The following is a 21,634-nucleotide window of genomic DNA, read 5'->3' on the forward strand; positions in this document are numbered from 1 at the left end:
AATAGCCTTGTCAGTGGCTAGATGGAGCTCCTTAGCTCTTGAAGCCCATCTTCAAGTGTAATAAGTGGCCAGTCATTGTTTGGATTGCACCACAGCTGCAGCCTGGATGGTCTTGGTGACCCCACTGATGTTGCGTGGCTGCACAGAGGCCTTGGCCAGTCCAGAAATGGTTTAAAAGGGCCCACTATTGCTGTGGGAGATCAAAGCTAGGTGGGTGAGCAGTGGGTCTACGATGAGAGTAGTTTCTGTTGGATATTTGCTCCTGCCATAGGACCTCAGCTGTTATTCCTAGACGTGGTGAGTTTAACCATATGGGATGGCATGAGGGAAGGCGTGCTGTTGGTGGGCTGAGAAGGTCATTGAGTAAGGGCAGACTTGGGTTAGAGGTTATTTAGCTTGCCTGTTGCAGTTTCCCTTCTGGTGGGTGGAGGGAGCAGCGTGCTCAGGACTGGGAACCAGGTGAGTTGAGTTGGTCGGAGATCACCTGTGAGGCAGTGCATTGTTGTGTCAGTTTGCACATTGATAAGTTTGATGTGGACAGATTGGTGCCATACTGGGGCACAGTATTCTGCAGTTGAGTACATGATTGCAAGAGAGGCCCTTCGGTCTTGGCCTGTGGACACACACGCACACACGCCCCCACCCCCAGGAAGGCCTGAGCATATCCAGGACCGGCTTTGGGTAGGCCCGTGGCATACAGGGTAAACGGGGTTGGGGCTAGGGCACACCATATAGTGTGCTCCTTCTACAGCCAGTGACAATCCACACAACACGTATGGAGTTGAACTGCTTCTCCAAAACAGTTATAGAGCTGTAGGTTATCTGTAGGACATTTCCAATGTTCAAGCATAGCTGGCTACTCTCCAAATCAACCACCCCTTCAATGTCTTGGCCTAGCAATACAGGGACCACAGATTCTGCGGCAGATGTGATCACCTCAATGCATCCTTCCCTCTGTAGTGACCATATATTCACTGGTTGATCAAGCAAAATTTCTTCTGAATTAAATCTTTGTTGATAATATCCGCCAGTTCTGAATTCATAGTAAAGGCTGAAAGAACCAGAGGTGAGGTGAGAATTTCTTTTATGCAGTGTTCGTATGATCTGAAATGCACTTTCTGAAAGCGTGGTAGAACCAGATTCCCATGTAAATTTAAGAAAGGAATTGGATATATATTTGAAGGGAATAAATTGCAATGCTCTGCAGAGGAGTGAAGCTAATTGGATAGCTCTTCCAAACAGTAGGCATGATGGCCTGCTTTGTTATAAGATTCCATGATAGGTACAACATATATTTTCATTGTTTTCATTATAAGCTTTGTCGTAATTTATAAATGGAAAAAGTTTTCAAAAATATGATGAAATTAAGGGTTCTGTGGGCAAGGAGTGTGAGCAGTCATGAAATTTTACATATATATATATAATACGTGAATATATCTTAAATCGTTTAAGGACTTTCACTAGAATAATTGCTTCTCATTTTAGAGATAGAGGTAAAGAGAAAAAAATGATCATAGACTGTGAATCAGATCACAGGAAGAGACCAAAATCACCATCGCCTATAACAAGAAGTGAGGAAGAAACTGCCATTCAGAGCTCTTCTGAGCCACCAATTAAAAAGAAAAAGGCAGAGTTGGACCCTATATTAACACGGACAGGTGGAGCATACATTCCCCCTGCCCGGCTTAGGATGATGCAAGATCAAATTGCTGACAAAAGCAGGTAAGTAGAAAGTAAAGTGAAGACCTGTGTTTTCAATTTGCTGAAATTTTAAGATATAGAATAAAGTGGGTGTTCTTACAGACAATAGGCATGACTGCACTAAGAGTTGTTTCCATCTGGCCACTGTATTAGCATCAGATGACAGATTTAATGTCAAGCTCACCTACATTATGTTGATCGCATACTTCAGCAATCTTCTACTCCGTGATGTGTGACATTTCTATTTCTTCAATTCTCTCACTGAAATTGCTAAAGTAGTAATTTGTGTGAAATATGGATATGGTTTTGTGCTATTGTCTCATCCTCATTGGATAATGGTTTGGAACAGCTTCAAGAAGTTCCCTCCTGTTTATTAGCTATTCAGGTTTGATTTTAAACTCTGGTCGCAGTAACATTGAGTAGCCTTGTTTCAGAATATGAATGTTTCAAGCCTTTAATAACCTGATGGCTTTGAAAAGTAATTAACACATAATTTTATTTGGAAACGAAAGTAAATCTGGCTATTAAATATAGATTATTTGGGGGGTTTTGTCACTAATTGTAAAGAATAAAATTTAACTTCCTTTTGTATTACTTGAAGTATGACAAACAGTTTGTATTGAAACATACTTGGTGCTGGTGCCTACCTCATGCCCTCGATGAGATACTTCCTGGCCAACTGTCAGGGAAGCAACTGAACAATTACTTGTGAACCTACTGCCTCCCTTCATGCCTGCACCACATTACAAAGTATCCACTCACCTACAAATAGTATCTCCCCATCGTAGAGTGCTGTGTTAATACTTGGGCCTAATTGAAACCTGTGTTACTGTTATTAAGTCGCCCAGCCCAAATTTATATTAATATTCCACCACAGCTTTTTCCCAAATGGAGATCTCTGTCCTGTGATGGCCTGTCTATTTCATTATGCTTCCAGCTTGTTTTCCTTTCTTTGAAGCCCTCAAAACTGAACACCTTATCTCCCTCATGCAAGATGCCTTCCTCATCAAAATCTTAGACCTTATCCTCTTTCTGTCGTATTTACCAATTAATCTTTCTGGGTGACACCTGAACCCATCCTTTCCTGCTGTTGCTGACTCCCTTGCCCTCCTTGACCTTCAAAATCCTTGACAGTGCTATTTCTTGAGACCTTAAATCTCAATTATCAAAAGAACTTGTAATGAACATTTATCCCCAATTCCTTTCTGTTACATGTACTGCTACCTACTCTATATTGTTCCACACCCTTCCCTTCCCATTGAGAAACGACTTCACAATCCTGCATACTGACCTCGCCAGTGACTCCTGGTACACCTAGTGCCCTTCTCCCAATAGAGTCCTTGCTCCCCTGCATACTGCACTGTTTTCCCCAATCCCCTCCCCTGCAGCCCTCATCAAACGTATCATGGCCTTGAAACACAGCTCCTTGATATTCACCAAACTTGCATTCAGCCAATGCTTGCTTCCACAGCACTGTCTCCACCTCCTTCAAAAGTACCTTTTGGAGCCAATAAACCCAAAATATACCCTAATCCCCTTCATTCTTTGCAACCATTACTGAATCTTCATCTTTCTAATCTTGAAATGTGTTTTTACTGCGTTATTATTGTCCTACCTCTCCCATAATTATTTTATTGATATTCTCAAACATGGCTTTCAGCCAGCCCCTAGCACAGAAACTGACTTGGTGGAAGCAATAAACGGCATCCTGCGCAACTGGGACTAAGGTGCACTGTGTCCGTTTATGCTTCTATATTTTGATGCTTCTGACCAGTGCATTTACCTCTAACGTGTCTCCTCTGCAGCTCATTACTATGACACAAGTTTATAATTTTCCAGTCCTATTTATTGTTGCAAAGTGAATATCTTCTCTGAAGTTGCCTTTCTCGTTTGGTATCTTTGTTTATTCCTTGGCTTTGTCCTTATTCCCCTCTTTTTGTTAATATTTCACTCTTTGATGACATCATTTGAAAAGTGGTAGCGAGCTTTCATGAGCACATAATGAATCCCAGGTTCACCCGCAGATGAAAGCACCTTAGACCCTAATTATTTCCCACTTCACCATTGGCAGCTGTTTTTGAGTCACTGTGTCTTTGTCTTACGGAAGTTACCATCTCTTTTTTCTGTTTACAGAAGCCTCTTGTTATTTTTCCCCCTTGTTGATGTCTGTTCCTTTTTCCCCTAGTTGCTTGGTGTCTATCTCTTTTTATAAAGTGCTCTGAGATAACATCCGCTAATAATGCCATGATTGTTTCTCTTTTTTCTTATAGTTTGGCATACCAGCGAATGAGCTGGGAAGCTCTAAAGAAGTCAATTAATGGTCTCATCAACAAAGTGAATGTCTCAAACATAGCTAACATTATTCATGAACTTCTTCAAGAAAATATTGTTCGGGGAAGGTATGTATGTGTGTATTTCATTTTCATATGTCTTGATCAACCAGTGATGTGTTATGGTGAGTGAGTATAGGTTTGAAGTTTTGAGTATTTGAGGGTATTAGTGTAATATTATTTGGAGAAGGCACAAAGCATGCCCCAAAACTAAAAATTCAGTTAATGAATGTTTTTTTTTGAAGGAAATCAAATGTTCTCATAGCAGTGGCGTAAATTAGCATGAGAGGGTTTCTGTTTTTGCGCATTTGCATTGAATGTGATGGTTACAAAATCTAAGTAATACGTTACTACAAAAGCAGAATACTACAGATGCTGGAAATCTGAAATAAAATCAGAAACCGCTGGAAATACTCGGCAGGTCAGGCCACATCAGTGGAGGGAGAAACATTTAATGTTCCAGGTTGATGATCTTTCATCAGAACACGTGCTGACCTGACCTAAGTATTTTCAGCATTTTCTGTTTTTATATTAGTAATGCATTAACTGATTTGCTGAAAATGGATTAAAAGAGCTTAATGAAGACATGGAAAAAAATTACTGACTGAAGACCTGAATTAAATAATACTACAACTTTTGATGATAGTTGTGAATCTAACCAGCTTGGAGGGGATGAGGCTTCATACTCCAAATATTTCCCCCTCTAATGTTCAAAAAATATGTCTATCAAAAGAATTCTGTATGCCCTCTCAATACGTATGTATTTTTTTTTCTGTACAGGGGATTGGTTTCTAGGTTTGTTATACAGGCACAGACTGCTTCTCCCATATTTACACACGTTTATGCCGCTCTTGTGGCAATTATAAATTCTAAGTTCCCTCAAATTGGGGAGCTAATTCTCAAGAGATTGATCCTTAATTTTCGTAAAGGTTATCGCAGAAATGATAAGGTGAGCAAATGTTGCTACTGATTTCAAATAAAAATTATATTTTTGTTATGAAAGAAACTATAATGAATCTAGTACAAATTATGCTTTGTTTTTCAATTGGTTTACCAAAATGACTCTTGTTTTTTTTTTCCCTCAGCAACTGTGCCTTTCAGCCTGCAAGTTTGTAGGTCATCTTGTTAATCAGAATGTTGTAAGTACAGCTATAAATTCCTTTTTCTGCCAGTGCCTTCGTAAAGATAATTGTTCAATTCCATTTGCAATTCGAATGGCTGCTTGCAAACCAGTCCATGATCATCCATGCTTGCAATTATCTAGAAGAATTTCCTTGGAAGTTGGGACTTGGTTTTGTACTGACCAACAAAAATGCACAGAGTTTTTTAATGATTTTTTTTCATAGATTCTTAATTAATTTAGAAGCATAAGCAGTTCTTTCCTGGGTGGCCAGTAGATGGTAGAATTATTATTCATGCGGCTCTTAATAATTAGCTTTTAATCAAAAAGCCAGTGTGAATTTGCATTTTCGGTCTTGGAGATCAGCAAAAATTATATATATTTTTAAATGGAGTAACTTTTCTTTTAAAATCTACATTTGCTGAGAATTTGTTGATTAGCTCAACTGACAAATCAGAAGCCAGAAATCCAACATTTTATATTACTGGTAAATATATCTTGTATCTTGTTAAATTTTGATGCAAGCTTCAAGTGTCACATCCAATCCCTTGTTATACCTGTATATGTGCGCCTCCTTTATGTTTCATTTCCACCAGGTTAGCACTACCTTATCTGCTACTTCAGCCCTCACCCATATCTTCCTCGCCTCCAGATTTTCCAATATGCACCTCGTTGGCCTTTCAGCCTCCGCTATACCTAAACTTTAACTGAATTAGAACTTTATTATCTGCAAGCCATCTCATCTTTTATTATCTCAAGAGATAATGATGCAGTCTGTGCCCATGTGCAGCAAGATGTGGACCAACAACCAGGCTTGGGCTGATAAGTAGCAAGTAACATTCATGCCACACAAACTCTAGGTGATGTCCATGTCCAACATAAGAAAACCTAACCACTTTCCCCTCTTCCCCTTCTCCACCTACCCTTAAACATTTAATTGCATTTTCATTATCCAAACCCCACCACCAACATCAAGGGATATCATCAGTGGCCAGAAACTTAACACGACCAGCCACATAAATGTTATGGCTGCAAGAGCAGAGGCTGGGTAATCTGTGGTGAGTGACTCACTTCCTGACTCCCCAAAGCCTTTCCATCACCTACAAGGTTTAAGTCAAGAGTGTGTTGGATTACTCTTCACTTTCCTGGGTGAGTACAGCTCCAAGAACACTCAAGAAGCTTGACCCAATACAGGACAAAGCAGCTCACTTGATTGGCACCTCACCACCACCTTAAATATTCATTCCTTCCATCATTGGCACACCATGGTTGCACTGTGTACCATCTACTAGATGCTCCGCAGCAACTCATTGAAGCTTCTTTGGCAATATCTCCCCTCCCCCCCCCAACCTCTGACCTTTACTACCTAGAAGGACAAGTGCAGGAGCCTGCAAGTTCCTTTCCAAAGTCTCACACCAATCTAACTTGGAACTACATCATCATTCTTGCATTGATGTTGGGTCACGATCCTGGAACTCTCTACCTAGCAGCTCAGTTGGAAGTACTTTCACCACCCGGACAGCAGTTCAAAAATGTGGCTCACCCTCATATTGGCAAATGCAATTGGGCATGGACAATAAATGATAACATTACAAGCCCTGCCCTCATCCTTTGAGTTAAAAAAAAATCCTGCTTGCATTTCACCTTGTCCCCACAAATTTGCATTAGGACCTTGATGTGGTAGCTTAATTTACCAATTGCCCATGTCCCTGTTGCACTTGATCACCGCCACCTTCCCCAGTTCCACCTCATACCCTCCCTACTTTTTACTCTGTTCTATGCATCATTCTTCTGCTCCACTGTTGGCTTCAGAGCTGTCAGCCATCGTCAAGCCTCTTCATGCTGTATTTGCTGCAGTTTCAAGAATTTCTCAATCTAACTCTAGATCAAACATGTGGCTATTCATTGTTCTCCCGACACTGCTTCATGTTTATTTTCCCTATCATGCAGCATTTTGGGACAAGTGGCTATGTCAAAATTGCTGTACAAATGCAGGTTGATCTGTTTTCTTTGTGTATCTTGATTGGCATGTATTTGCTGTAAATAAGCAATACTTTGCTACTTGTCTTTAAACCTATTCACGGAAAGCACTTTTTTCCTTCATTATATTTTAGCTGTTCATGTAGGCTTTATGTGGGCATACCTCCAGAGTTAAAGCACTGCTGGGCTGCTTCCCATTGGCATGAGGTGACGAGTGGTGCACAGAGGTGTGTCACCTGCATGTGCATGAAGAAGTTGAAAGAGTGAGATCATGACATCACAACAGGCTGGTGCGGCGCACAAGTACTAAAATTGACCAGTGGTTGTACAGAGAGAGCATCTTTCTTAGTTTAAAACAAGAAGCATTAGGAAGCAAGATGGGCATGGTTCTGGAACTAGTTAAAGGGCCACTCTTGAAGTTGCAAAATTGGTAGAAGCACTGTGGTGATTTTCTGGAGAAGTTTGAAGGTTTCTGCTGATCACAGAAAAGATAGTATGGGGGCAGTCTTTGAAATACCACTTGCATTGCAACATGAGCAGGACAGGCAAAGGAGGAGGCAGAGAGGGGAGCCTTTGCAAGGAAGGAGGAGAAGAGCTCTCTATAGAAGGCTCTATCCTGAGAAGCACTTCTGGGTGCACCACTTCTAACTAACAATGATCCAGGAGCAGTACCTCAGGAGGCTTTGCTTCACTAAGGAGGGAATGGTGGACATGTGTCTCCTCCTTTACAAAGACCAGGAACCTCAACTGAGGATAAAGATGGCCCTTCCAGTCACTGTGAAGATCATTGATGAACTTTTTTTCTTGACAAGTGGCTCCTCGCAACCGAGAGCTGGCAACATGAGCATTGCGTCACAATTCACTACCACACAAGCATCCGGGAGCTCCGGGTGCTTTACATGAGGAGAGAGAGTTCAACGTCTTCACTTTAAGGAGGAAAGGCCAGGATAAAAGGGCATGTCAGGATACGAGCCTTCCTGATGGTGCCCTGCTTGCACATGGCTCTGTAGGCTCCCCACGTCAATAGGATTGATAGCACAAATGCAGTCTTGGTTGCACACCAATTGCAAACTGCATCAAGGAATTTATCTTGAGCGTCCACCATCCTGACAGTGATGTTTTATCCTCCAACATTCTGCAACTCCCACTGTTTTAGGGCCCCGGAGTCCAACAGCAAGATGGCTGTTCTGCAGCAAGGGCTATCCCTCCACTTATGGCTTGGATTATGACCCCTTTGCACCATCCCACCACACAAGGTCAGGAATCCTTCAATAAGAACTCTGGAGCCACAGGCAATACTGAAGCAATCCACCGGTCTCTTAAAGCTTAAATTTCTTAGGAGAGAGAATATCTGAAGTCCAAACCTGAGCAGTCCCCATGTTGATGGTGATTTGCTGCATTCTCCACAATCTCACAGTAATGAGGCCCCAATCACTATCTCTTGAGATGCAGAAGCCACCTTGGGAGGGGAGGAAGGGAGAAGACCACTAAAACTGAACGGAACAAGATGGCCCACATAGCAAGGCTTTGCTTCGGTTAAAAGGAACTTCTCAACCCTCAACATGGACCCATCGTCTCATTACATTGCATCCATTTCAGACTCCCTATCACCAAGTTTCCTTGGTTAACATCATTCAATAAAGTTTTACATCAAAAACCTTCACAAAACAACTTCATTTTTTTTTATTCATTCATGGGACGTGGGCATCGCTGGCTAGACCAGCATTTATTGCCCATCCTTAATTGCCCTTGAGAGGTGGTGGTGAGTTGCTTTCTTGAACTACTGTAGCCCATGTGTTGTAGGTACATCCACAGTGCTGTTAGGGAGGGAGTTCCAGGATTTTGACCCAGTGACTGAAGGAACAGCGATATATTTCCAGGTCAGGATGGTGAGTGGCTTGGAGGGAAACTTACAGGGCTGGTGTTCCCATGTATCTGCTGCTCTTGTCCTTCGAGATAGTGGAGGTCGTGGGTTTGGAAGCTGCTGTCTAAGGTGGCTTGGTGAACTCCTGCAGTGCATCTTGTAAATAGTACACACTACTGCCACTGCGCGTCAGTGGTGGAGGGAGTGAATGTACGTGGAAGGGGTGCCAGTCAAGTGGACTGCTTTGTCCTGGATGGTGTCAAGCTTCTTGAGCGTTGTTGGAGCTGCACTCATCCAGACAAGTGGAGGATATTCCATCACACCTCCTGACTTGTTCCTTGTAGATGGCGAGTAGGCTTTGGGGAGTCAGGAGGTGAGTTAATTGCTGCAGGAATTTGAGCCTCTGACCTGCTCTTGTAGCCACAGTATTTATGTGGCTAGTCCAGTTCAATTTCTGGTCAGTAACTACCAGGATGTTGATAGTGGAGGATTCAGCGATGGTAATGCCATTAAATGTCAAGGGATGGTGGTTAGATTCTCTCTTGTTGGAGATTGTCATTGCCTGGCATTTGTGTGGCACGAATGTTACTTGCCACTCGTCAGCCCAAGCCTGGACATTGTCCAGGTCTTGCTGCATTTGGACTTGGACTTCTTCAGTATCTGAGGAGTCATGAATGGTGCTGAATATTGTGCAATTATCAGCGAACGTCCCCACTTCTGACCTTATAGCGGAAGGAAGGTCATTGATGAAGCAGCTGAAGATGGTTGGGCCTAGGAGACTACCTTGAAGAACTCCTTGAGTGCTGACCTGGAACTGAGATGATTGACCTTCAACCACCCAACCATCTTCCTTGGTGCTAGGTATGACTCCAACCAGCACAGAGTTCTGCCCCTGATTCCCATTGACTCCAGTTTGGCTTGGGTTCCCTGATGCCACACTCAGTCAAATGCTGCCTTAAGGGCAGTCACTCTCACCTCACCTCTGGAGTTCAGCTCTTTTGTCCATGTTTGAACCAAGGCTGTAATGTGAGGAGCTGAGTGACTGTGGTGGAACCCAAACTGAGTGTCAGTAAGCAGTTTATTGCTAAGCAAGTGTCTCTTGATAGCACTGTTGATGACCTCTTCCATCTCTTTACTGATGGTCGAGAGTAGATTGATGGGGCAGTAATTGGCCGGGTTGGATTTGTCTTGTTTTTTTTTCGTCATACTTGGGCAATTTTCCACATTACTGGATAGATGCCAGTGTTGTATCTGTACTGGAACAGCTTGGCTAGGGGCATGGTAAGTTCTGGAGCACAAGTCTTTAGTACTATTGCCAGAATATTGTCAAGGCTCATCGCCTTTGCAATATCCAGTGCCTTCAGCCATTTCTTGATATCACATGGAGTGAATCGAATTGGCTCAAGACTGTCATCTGTGATGCTGGGGACTTCAGGTGGAGGCTGAGATTGATCATCCACTCGGCACTTCTGGCTGAAGATTGTTGCACATGCTTCAGCCTTTTGCACTGGTGTGTTCAGCTCCCCCATCATTGAGGATGGGGATTTTTGTGGAGCCTCCTGCTCCACTGAGTTCTTTAATTGTCCACCACCAATCATGACTGGATGTGGAGGACTGCAGAGCTTAGGCCTGACCTGTTGGTTATGGAATTGCTTAGCTCTGTCGCTTTCTGCTTGTGCTGTTTGGCACACAAGTAGTCCTGTGTTGTAGCTTCACCAGCTTGCACCTCATTTTAGGTATGCCTGGTGCTGCTTCTGGCATGCCCTCCTGCACTCCTTATTGAACCAGGGTCTATCCCCTGACTTGATGGTAATGGTAGAGTGGGGAATATGCCAGACCATGAGGTTACAGATTGTGATTCAGTAAAATTCTGCTGCTGATGGCCCAAAGTGCCTCATGGTTGCCCAGTCTTGAGTTGCTAGACCTGTTCGAAATCTATCCAATTTAGCATGGCGGTAGTGCCACACAATACAATGAAGGGTATCCTCAATATGAAGACAGGAATTTGCCTAAGCAAGGACTGTAGTAGTCACTCCTCCCAATACTGTCATGGACAGGTGCATCTGCGGCAGGCAGGTTGGTGAGGATGAGGTCAAGTATGTTTTTCCGTCTTGTTGGTTCCCTTACCACCTGCCGCAGACCCAGTCTAGTAACTATGTCCTTTAGGGCTCAGCCAGCTTGGCCTGTAGTGGTGCTGCTGAGCCACTCGGTGATGGACATTTGAAGTTTCCCACTCGGAGAATGATCTGTGTCTTGCCACCCCCAGTGCTTCCTCCGGTTCAACATGGAGTACTGATTCAACAGCTGAGAGTGGTGGGTGGGGGACTGGTGGCGACGGTACATGGTAATCAGCAGAAGGTTACTTATGTTTGACTTGATACTGTGAGACTTCATGGGCTCTGGAGTCGATGTTGAGTGCCCCCAGGGCAACTCCCTCCTGACTCAGTACCTCTGCGCCGCCACCTCTGGTTCCAGTTCCACCGACAGGGCTGCACAAACCCAGGGTTGGTGATGGTGGTGCCTGGGACCTGTTCTGTAACTATGATTCTGAAAGTATGATTATGTCAGGCTGTTGCTTGACTAGCCTGTGAGATAGCACAAGCCCCCAGATGTTCGTAAGGAGGACTTTGCAGGGTCGACAGGGCTGAGTTTGCCGTTGTAATTTCCGGTGCCGAGGTTGATGCTGGATCATCCGTCCGGTTTCATCCTTTATCCACATTTCTTTAGTGGTTTGCTACAACCGAGTGGCTTGCTAGGCCATTTCAGAGGGCAGTTAAGAGTCACATGTAGGCCAGGCCAGGTAAGGATGGCAGATTTCCTTAGTGAACCAGATGGGTTTTTACAACAATTGACAATGGTTTAATGGATTACCCGTGGTCTCTGGATTACTCAACCAATGACAATACCACTATACCACCGCCTCCCCAAAATATATCAAGAATACAAAAAACCCTTGTGCATCCCCTTAGTTGCGGATTAAACCCCCCTTACTGAAAATTGCACATTTGAGTTCACTGCCTTCTGACCCAAGGGAAAAGTAGTGTATGCTGACTGACCAGGTAATGATGCAACATAAAGGGCAAGAAATTTGAAGGGGGGAGTGGAGGAAGATCTTATATTTTTTTGTTCAAGATTTCATGAGAGAAAATAATTATTTTAAGAAGCGACAGAAATGCTAGATTTAAAAATTATATACCATAAAATATTTGTTTATTGCTTCTGAATTAGGCCCATGAAGTGCTTTCTTTGGAAATGCTCACATTATTGCTCGAGCGGCCTACAGATGACAGTGTTGAAGTGTCAATTGCCTTTCTGAAGGAATGCGGAATGAAGCTAACAGAGGTTTCTCCTCGAGGCATTAATGGTAATTGTGTAGCTGAACTCATGTAGCATTTTAACATAATTAACTCCCAATTTTGCTTCTTGCTCAACCTTTGATTTTTGTTGCAGCAATATTTGAACGTCTTCGCAATATCCTTCATGAATCTCAGATTGATAAACGCGTCCAGTACATGATTGAAGTGATGTTTGCAATTCGAAAAGATGGATTTAAGGATCACCCCATTATACCTGAAGGTCTTGATCTAGTTGAGGAGGAGGATCAATTTACTCATATGCTTCCTTTGGAAGATGAATATAATCCTGAAGATGTGCTAAGTATGTATTTAAATGAAGAGTTCCATAATTTGTCAACAACTGAAAAGAAAACTATTGTGTGTACAGCTAAGATTTTTTTATGCAAGTTTGCTGAACCTTGGCTCTTGATTTTCTCCTGTTCAGTTTCGTACAGTGGATATTTAATGTAATATACAAAATAATTTCTTGGAACAGTGTGGTGATTACATTAGATTATAATGTAAACTAATACATATGGATTCATTCTAAACTACCAAAAATGCACATGGGCCCAGATGATCTGATGGAATTAGTGACAAACATTCAGATGTTCATCGCTGTTGTGTGTTGGGACCCAAATGAAGTCCCGACCCACGTACATGCGCCGTACTTAACTGGGAATTTTGAACTTCCGATGGGCAGAGACGCTGCCTGGACCCCTCCATGGATGCTTCCGACACTGACCCCACCATTGTAGACTTGGGCTAGATACCCTAAACTTGCCCAGAAATTGACTCCAGAATACTTGAGCTGTTAACCACCTCGACCCAGCACCAACCCTCCAGTTATGTCCGCTTTTAATCCATTGGATAATCAATAAAAAAATGAATGCACTCTGAGCCCAAATGCCTTCGCAAACAGCGGTATCTTCTTATAATCCATTGAGTAAGTGAAAAAAGGCAATGCACTTAGAGATCCAATGCACTTTACCTTTTATTTCATTTAAAGTACCTTTTCCCTTTCATGTCAAGACTTTCCCATGTTTCCTTACATTAAATTAAAGGTTATACAAACTCGTAAAAACAATTAAAATGTTTCGAAAGATTAAAATACTTTTTTTTAAAAATGCTTAAGAACTTGGTAAAAACCTCACTATAACACTATAAGCCTTCTGGACCTTATGGGCATTCCATGTGCTGCTGACATCAAAGTGTGTGTGGCCTCAGTGCTTCTGTATCTTGCCTCTACTCCTCAAGACTGTCTTTGCAGATGGCTACATCCTACAACTGGGGTAGAAAGTCCCTTCAGCTCCAGCACAAAAAGACAAAGCCGCAGTTTTAATTGCAGCTAGCACCACAGTCTCAGGTGACTGGATGACCTGGCTCATTATTTAACAAACTTGTCATTTCTTGAGCATCATTACAATCACATCGTTTTTGGGTGGTTGAAAAACTTAGATGAATTTTCACTGTGAAATCTCTTTCAAATATAGATGTCTTCAAGATGGATTCAGACTTCCTTGACAATGAACAGAAGTACAAAGATCTAAAAAGAGGTGAGTTTTGTAATTCATGATTTAATGAAAGACTCAAACCTAACTGTACAGCAGAAGCTACTACTTATTGGCTTTCAATAGCGGTATGTGTGAGGAGTGAAGGCATAAAAGCAGCTCAGTTAACTTTTATCCAGTAAGTTCTTGAACTCTCACCAGATACCAGATCAGTTGAAATTTTGTTTCAAGATTTCAGAATTACTCTTATTTTCAATATACCATATACTTGTTCCTTACATGTTGACCATCATTTCCTTGGGTTGTATTTTATTTAAACTGAATAACTGCTGCTGGAAATAATGGTCCAAAGTGGCTGGAAAGGAGAATAAAAATCATATGCATTGCTGATTAACACTATAAATTTAATGGTTATTATAACTACCTTCCACACAGAAATCCTTGATGAAGGTAGCAGTGACTCTGCGTCTGGTGATGAAGAAGCTGGTGGTGATGATGATGATGATGATGATAGTGATAATGACAATGATGAGGATGGCGATGAGGAAGAAGGTGTGGTTTTTCCTCCTTAATTTCAACATTGCAGGTTTTGAACTTCATTGTACAAATATTATATTTCTATTACACTAAAATGATAACTTTATAACTTAAATATTTGTTGCAGTAGGTTACAGCATGATTACATGGATTTGAGTTTTGGCATTTAATATTGCAATAATCTTTTTTACTAGTTATCATGAAGTATCTATGAATTCAGATTTTATGGAACCCTCTTAAAATATTGCCCTTATCAGAAAAAGATGATCTTGCCATGTTTTTCAAGTTGGTTTTCCAAGTGTTGGTGTTGCCGGCAAAGCTACATTTTATTTCCCATCTCTAGTTGCTTTTGGAAGTGATGTTCAGCCTTTCCCTTGAATCGCTTCAGTCGTTGGCAAGTGGAGTTCCCAAGATCGTGCTAGATTGGGAATTCCAAGATATTAACCCAGCAAAGATGAAAAAGAGGAAAACAAAGACTTTCATTTACATAGTACCTTTTAGGTTGTCCCAAAATGCTTTGCAGCCAAATAAGTTCTTTGAAAGTAGCCACTGTTGCAATTTAGGAAACAATATTTTAGAATGAGAATGTTGTGCCACTTGGAGCTAGTGGCTGCCGCTCTTGTCCTCCTCATTGGTAGAGGTAGCAGGAATTAAGGTTTTGCTGACACGTATCCTTGGCATCCATTTTCTCCTGAACTACTTGCTGTCCTTCAGTCACAACAGTTGAAGGCATAGGGTCGGCTTCCTCTCGTTTGCTGACAGTTATCAGCTTGATCTCTCAATCACTTCTCTTGACTCTTTCATGCAATTTTGTCCAACTGCTTGTGTCAGACAAGCCTTGGATGAACAACAAATTGCTCCATTTAACTGTAGGAAATACTTCATGTTGATATTCCACAAACTTGCTTGTTTGCCTTTTGATGTTCAATTCCTGCAACCAATTTTTTTTTAAGAACATATAACGTTTAAACATGACTTATTCCAAACCTGTTTAGCAATGGAAAATTTACCCAGAATGTGACATTGGCCCTGTCTTTTATTTAACAATTCTTTTATTTGTTGTGCTTAGAAAATCCTGTTTACTATTTACTATTCATTTTCTATTAGCTACTAGCCTTAACTGTTCTAATCTTGTTTTTTTGTTCTTATTTGTATTCACTTTTTTATTATTTTGTATTGTTAACCTTGCAGTTTTCATATGCCTCCTTTAAGTCTCAGTTTCATTTTCTTTATCCAAAGAACTTTGTTGTTACACATTGAGATTTTTGATCTTTTGACTGGCAAAAGATTTTAGTTCATTTAAATTAAGTCTTGGCTATTAAGTTCTGTTCACAAGAGGTTAAATTTATGGAGGAGACAGGCTTTCGGGAATCTGGATTAGATTCAATAAAGCGGCGGGCGAAATTGTGTTTCTCGCATAACACATGAGCTTCGAACAATGGGATTCATTAAAGCATCCAAGCAATCTTTGCACACAATGCTAGAATGGCTTCATTCATTTGAGCCTCGTGGTAGGTAGCTGCCAGGAGTCCATGCTGAAGAGGACAATAGTGGGATTGTTTGGAAGCTTTCATGACCAATTGCCAAGCACAAAGAGATAGGGAAATGTTGGAGCCTGAAGCCTTTGGCTACCTCTCTGTAGGGACAAGATGTTAAACTAGAAGAATTTAGATTGGAAATCAGACAGAGAGGAAGGAAAAAATCTCTTCTAAGGTGAGAGCCTACCAACTTCATAAATTAGCTATTCAATGGAGAGAACTTTACAAACTACCAGGGATAACATGGCATGCTTTTTGTTTTCAGTTGCATGCTAGAATATAAATTCTACTCATTTATGTATTGCATCTAAATCTTACCATTTGTCATGATCTCTGTGGAGACCAATAATGTTTAAAAAGAAACTTGGAATTTCTAGTTAATAGTTGAGAAAATGTCATGGCAAGATTTTACATTTTAAAACTTTTACTGCAACAAATGACTTTTAAAAAAAAAAGCACTGCTGTCTAAATACTCTTTCCTTTTTATAAGCAACTTATACTTTAAAATACAGAAAGGAACATTCCCACTTCATGCTTATCACACATCGTACTCTCAAAGGAATTACAGTCCTTATAGCAAACAGTCCACAGTTGTTCTCAGCTTCCAGTGGGTTCCTGTATCCCCTTTTCACCGAGTGGTAACTTTGATTGTAATGCCTTCAGGCATTTTTCTCAGTTTTTGGAGAGTTCCTTAAATCAAACACCAGCAGTAAAGTTGTTCTGTTGATTATTCTTCCCCCTTGACATGCCAAGACGCATTTCCCACAACCTTTAGATAGCTACAGGATGCACCTCTTCAGCTAGAGACCATCTTCTTCATGCATCCAGCTGTGGTAGTTCGCCAAGTCAAACAGCCCTTTCTCTCTGCTGACTACACAAACCCTTGTCTATCTGTGATATTCACTGATTTGTAGGGAAACTTGTAACCTGATCTCAAAAGTGGCTTCCCCCACCCCCTTTCCAATGGCAACGTGAAACACATTAGCCTTGCACCCAGGTCGAAATGCTAATTTGATGCTACTTTTGCTACCTTTTGATCCCAACTCCCTTTCATCTTAATGAGTTAATGGATAGTTTACAGTGCAACTGTTTACAATCTAATACCAAGGGCACCTTTCTGGGGACTTTGGGGAACTCATTCTACTCATGTCAGACTCAGACACTGTTGCTATTGTCTCCAAGTGTAAAAGTCTTGCACCACCTTCTCTTCCTTTGACCAGAAACTGTACTAGACTAGCCACTTAAATACTGTGGCTGCAAGAGCAGGTCAGAGGCTAGGAATCCTGTGGCGAGTAACTCACCTCCTGACTCCACAAAGCCTGTCCACCATCTACAAGGCACAAGTCAGGAGAGTGATGGAATACTCTCCACTTGCCTGGATGAGTGCAGCTCCAACAACACCATCCAGGACAAAGCAGCCTGCTTGATTGGCACCCCATCCACAAACATTCACTCCCTCCACCACTGACACACAGTGTCAGCAGTGCGTGCCATCTACAAGATGCACTGCAGGAACTCACCAAGCCTCCTTAGATAGCACCTTCCAAACCCACAACCATTACCATCTAAAAGGGCAAGGGCAGCAGACACATGAGAACACCACCACCTGGAAGTTCCCCTCCAAGCCACTCACCACCCTGACTTGGAAATATATTGCCATTCCTTCACTGTCGCTGGGTCAAAACCCTGGAACTCCCTCCCTAATAGCACTGTAGACGTACCTACATCACAAGGACTACAGTGGTTCAAGAAGGCAACTCACCACCACCATCATCCCAAGGGCAATTAATGCTGGCCTAGCCAGTGACGCTCAAATCCCATGAATGAATAAAAAAAGCCAAGTCACCCAAGTTTACTATCAGGCAGACTGCAGAACAGGTCACATGACCTTGTTCATTTACCATAAATTTAAAGTTACAGCCCCAAAACATAATCTGATACACTGCTCAATTGTAACACTTTTTCATTAACTGCTTGTTTGTCAAGGAGAACAGCCAATTAGTCAATTATTTTCATTCAATAGAAACTTTGTTGAAAGGAGTTAATGTCATGCTCCTGGCACATTACCTGAGTATGCAATGCATTTGTGGAGTTTTAACAATGTCATTTCACACCAGCGTCTAAGTTGCACCAAAGCTAAAATGCTGATTGTGTTGCTCTGGGTCTGGTTCAAAGAATGGCAGAATAATGCACCAACAGTTTAGCTTGGTAATTTTATTTCTTATGGATTTTTTTTTAAATTTAAAGATGAATTGAAATTATTCCACTTTATTTTAGGGGAAAAGAAACTAACTATACATGACAAAACTGAAGTAAATCTGGTTTCATTTCGTCGTACCATTTATCTTGCTATCCAATCAAGGTAAGGAAATGTTTCAATGCTTCTAAAATATTAACTTGAAAACACTTTTCATGGAATCGAATCATAGAAAACAAATTCATTTAAAACAAATCTTAAAAACCTCAGCCATATCTTTTGCCTGCAGTGTTGTTGCATACTGTTGTACAATGCTTTAAGATTTAGGTTATGTACAATGAAACGTTAAGGTATGAAATGAGTAATTTAGAACTTTGTTTGAGTTGGGCTGAGCTGATGACCTCAAATTGTAATGTTTAGAGAAAATGCAGGATTCCTAATATTCTCATGAAGTTGGTTTTGTTTTTAACCAGAAGGACATTTACCTAGTCAAAAAATATATACCATATGAGTTTGCCTGCCAGAGTTTGGGTTATGGATTTATTCACCTTTCTGCCTAATTCTATTAGTTACTTCCTTGACTGTGATATATAGTCACAGAATTTGGTGTTCTTTTGTTGATTTTATTTCATAAATTTAGTACCGGTTGCTGAACTTAATAGCTTAAATAACTAGAGATAAAAATAATTCAACATGCCAATGGGTGAAGAGAATACGCAGATCGTAATGGGACAAAAAAAGTTACAAGGAAGATGATATATTCTGCATCATATTTCTGCAAGATTTCGGTTTTGATGTTTTGGAAATAATTTAATTGGAGAATACATTAACTGATGGAGTTTTAAAAAGAAAGTAGTATGACGATGCTTTTTTAACATCTGATTGAAAGAGAAAGTATCTTATTTCTATGTCAGAATGTGCTACACAAGGAGGAGAAAGGCTAGAGATTTAACAGGCATCTTTGAAAGACTCCTTTAAGCACATGTCACAGGATTATATATGAAAGAACTAGGTATAAGCATTGTTGTTGAAGTTATTACTTGAATGCGATTATATGTGCCAATTTTATCTTTTTAGGAAGTAAAGCACGTCCGTTTTTTATAACCCCCAGCTAAACCAATCCCAAATCTGCTTGTGGAAAAAATTAAACTTCTCCATGGCTTTCGGCAACTATGCTGCACATCTCTTTGAGATCATCTCTTTTTTGTGCATAGACAAATAGATATGTTTCTGCAGTATTGCTGGTCTCTTGGTTTGCCCATACTTGTACCCATCTCTGATCAAAAAGATAGGATAATTTAATTGTCTTTCCCAACTGAAGTGAGTGAGCACTTTGAAACTACTGAATCAGTTGAGAAAACTTTGTTGTGATGTTGCTCTTTATGGTTTTTTTTCTCACAATTGAGTCTCTCCCACATCATGTACCATCAGTAGTTGGTCGTGGGTGACCTGTCCCAAAGTTCCTGCTATGCCTTCCCTACAAGTGACTCTCACGACATGTACTAAAACAGCCTGCTGGCAATTTGCTCTTTTTTTCCTGTAGTGAAGTGCTTTTTGATATTTATTTTCAGGGAAATGCTTAGTTTCTGCTTGGCATGACTGAAGTTATGAATCAAATGGAGCACAAGCATGATTTCCACGAGTTTGTGGCATAGCATGATGCTGAAAGAGAGGATTTATATCATGCTTTGTCCTAGCTGCTTTTTAAAACCAAAGAATTATTTTGTGGTGTAGTCACATGGCGTGGTTGAAGCATGAATGTTGGCCAGAACGCCGGAGAACTCCCTAGTCTCATGCAAATAATACAGTGGAATCTTTAATGCCACTTGAGAGGGCAGATGGAAATTGGATTTCAGTCAACATCTCGTTGGAAAAAAAAGAGTACCTACCACTTGCAGTGAAGTGCTGACCTAGATTCTGTATTTGGGTCTCTGCAGCCAGGCTTTGACCTACAACCTTCTAATTGAGAAATGAGAGTGCAATTGTTGACCAAGAGTAAAACTGATTGTACTGGTTTACCTTGAGGAAGACCTTGAAATGTATTTTAGTCCATGGCCTACTGCTGTTCCTATTCATCCCGCTGAGGCTGTTGTGCAACTCAGTGATATCATGGCTGATCTGTGTCTTAAATACATCCAGGTTTCTTGGCCCCATGCCTTTTTACACATATGGTGAGTAAAACTCTCTCGATCACAGATTTAAAATTAATTCCACACTTACATGACCCTTTGCATAAAGAAGTGTTTTCTAACTTCTTTCTTGGCCTGGCAAGGTTATGTCCCTGTATCCTAGATGTTCCAAGTGGTGGATGAAAGGGCTTCTGCTCGCAAGTCTTTATACAGCAAGGATGACATCAGAGGTCATTTGACTATGCAAGCCTATGGCACTTCTCCAAACATTGCCCCCTTTCTTAAAAGAAAACACCCTGCATACACTATCATTTGCAGTTGCAAGTCAGTTACATACATGGTCTATGATAAAAATCAGCATGCATGTACGGAAAACTGGTCATTCTAATCTGACCCACTTCATCTGCCCCCACACACATTTCACACACAATCCTTAAAGCATTGAAGTTTTCTAATGGTTCACATGCTGGTTGTTAGTGGCTGTTCGTTTGGTGTCTGCTTGCTCCTGGGGTGGTGATTCCTCTCTAAGGAATGTTGCTGCTATAGTAATTGTTGCTGCTGATCCGTTGCCTTTGTGGGGGAATGGTTGACTTCTGAGACTGATGGTCTTTCAGTTCCTTGTACGGCTGGTGAACTCTCATTCCTCATCAGCTGTCTGCTGTGATGGACCAGCTTCCCACCACTTGTACGTATATATATGCTGTTACGATATATTTGGTCGTCCATTTTCATCGTGTACGATCAAGGTGACAGCTTCTCTACACAGGTCCCAAGTTGCCAAGTAGGCTGATTTTTGTTGAGAGTATTGAATGTTTGCATTCTGACTGGTTCTCCAATTCTCAACTCTGGCAATGATTTGGCTGTTTTATCAATGTAAAATTTGGCGTTCTGTCATTTCACTTTGATTTTGTCAGTCTTGCCTGTTCCCACTTCCAACTTCAGCAGTGTGTCAACTATTGGAAGAGTAGTTTGGGTACAGCATGACATTAGTCGCTGAGCTGGACTACTTTCCATGCCCTCAGTAGGTGTGTTTCTCCACTCTAAGATTGCCTTGTACACATCTGTGCTGTATCTGCTCTATTGTTTGATGATTCCTTTGGCAATTTGCCTCAGCCTTTTCCATTTGACTGGAGATGATGTCCAGTACTAAATTTCCTAAACATTTGTCAAGCGATTGAATTCTTCACTTGTGAACTGAGGGCCACTGTTGTTCATCAAATAATGACTGAAATGTACTTTCAAGAATTCTACGATCTCACTAGCGATTGTTGATGTCAGCTTGTCTAACTCCCAGTAGCCTGAATAGTAGTCAATGGTGACGAGATATCTGTTCCAAAGAAAGTGAAGAGATCAACTCCAAACTACCCCCTACTCCTCAACCCCCACCTATGG

At 41.3% G+C, this 21,634-nt stretch overlaps 1 protein-coding gene across 2 annotated transcripts in view; it reads left to right on the forward strand.

Annotated features, from left to right (window-relative positions):
- Window positions 1-21,634, forward strand: part of cwc22 (CWC22 spliceosome associated protein) — a 110,456-nt gene that overhangs the window by 47,493 nt on the left and 41,329 nt on the right. For both annotated transcript variants that reach the window (XM_078551943.1, XM_078551944.1), the window contains exons 6-14: window positions 1,486-1,722; window positions 3,972-4,100; window positions 4,812-4,980; window positions 5,117-5,170; window positions 12,224-12,359; window positions 12,446-12,652; window positions 13,824-13,886; window positions 14,277-14,393; window positions 18,194-18,278. In XM_078551943.1, coding sequence (XP_078408069.1) covers window positions 1,486-1,722; window positions 3,972-4,100; window positions 4,812-4,980; window positions 5,117-5,170; window positions 12,224-12,359; window positions 12,446-12,652; window positions 13,824-13,886; window positions 14,277-14,393; window positions 18,194-18,278 — 1,197 coding nt within the window. The remainder of the gene's footprint in view (window positions 1-1,485; window positions 1,723-3,971; window positions 4,101-4,811; window positions 4,981-5,116; window positions 5,171-12,223; window positions 12,360-12,445; window positions 12,653-13,823; window positions 13,887-14,276; window positions 14,394-18,193; window positions 18,279-21,634) is intronic.

Source organism: Cetorhinus maximus, chromosome 11 (genome assembly GCF_964194155.1).
Source record: "Cetorhinus maximus chromosome 11, sCetMax3.hap1.1, whole genome shotgun sequence".
Classification (NCBI taxonomy): domain Eukaryota; kingdom Metazoa; phylum Chordata; class Chondrichthyes; order Lamniformes; family Cetorhinidae; genus Cetorhinus; species Cetorhinus maximus.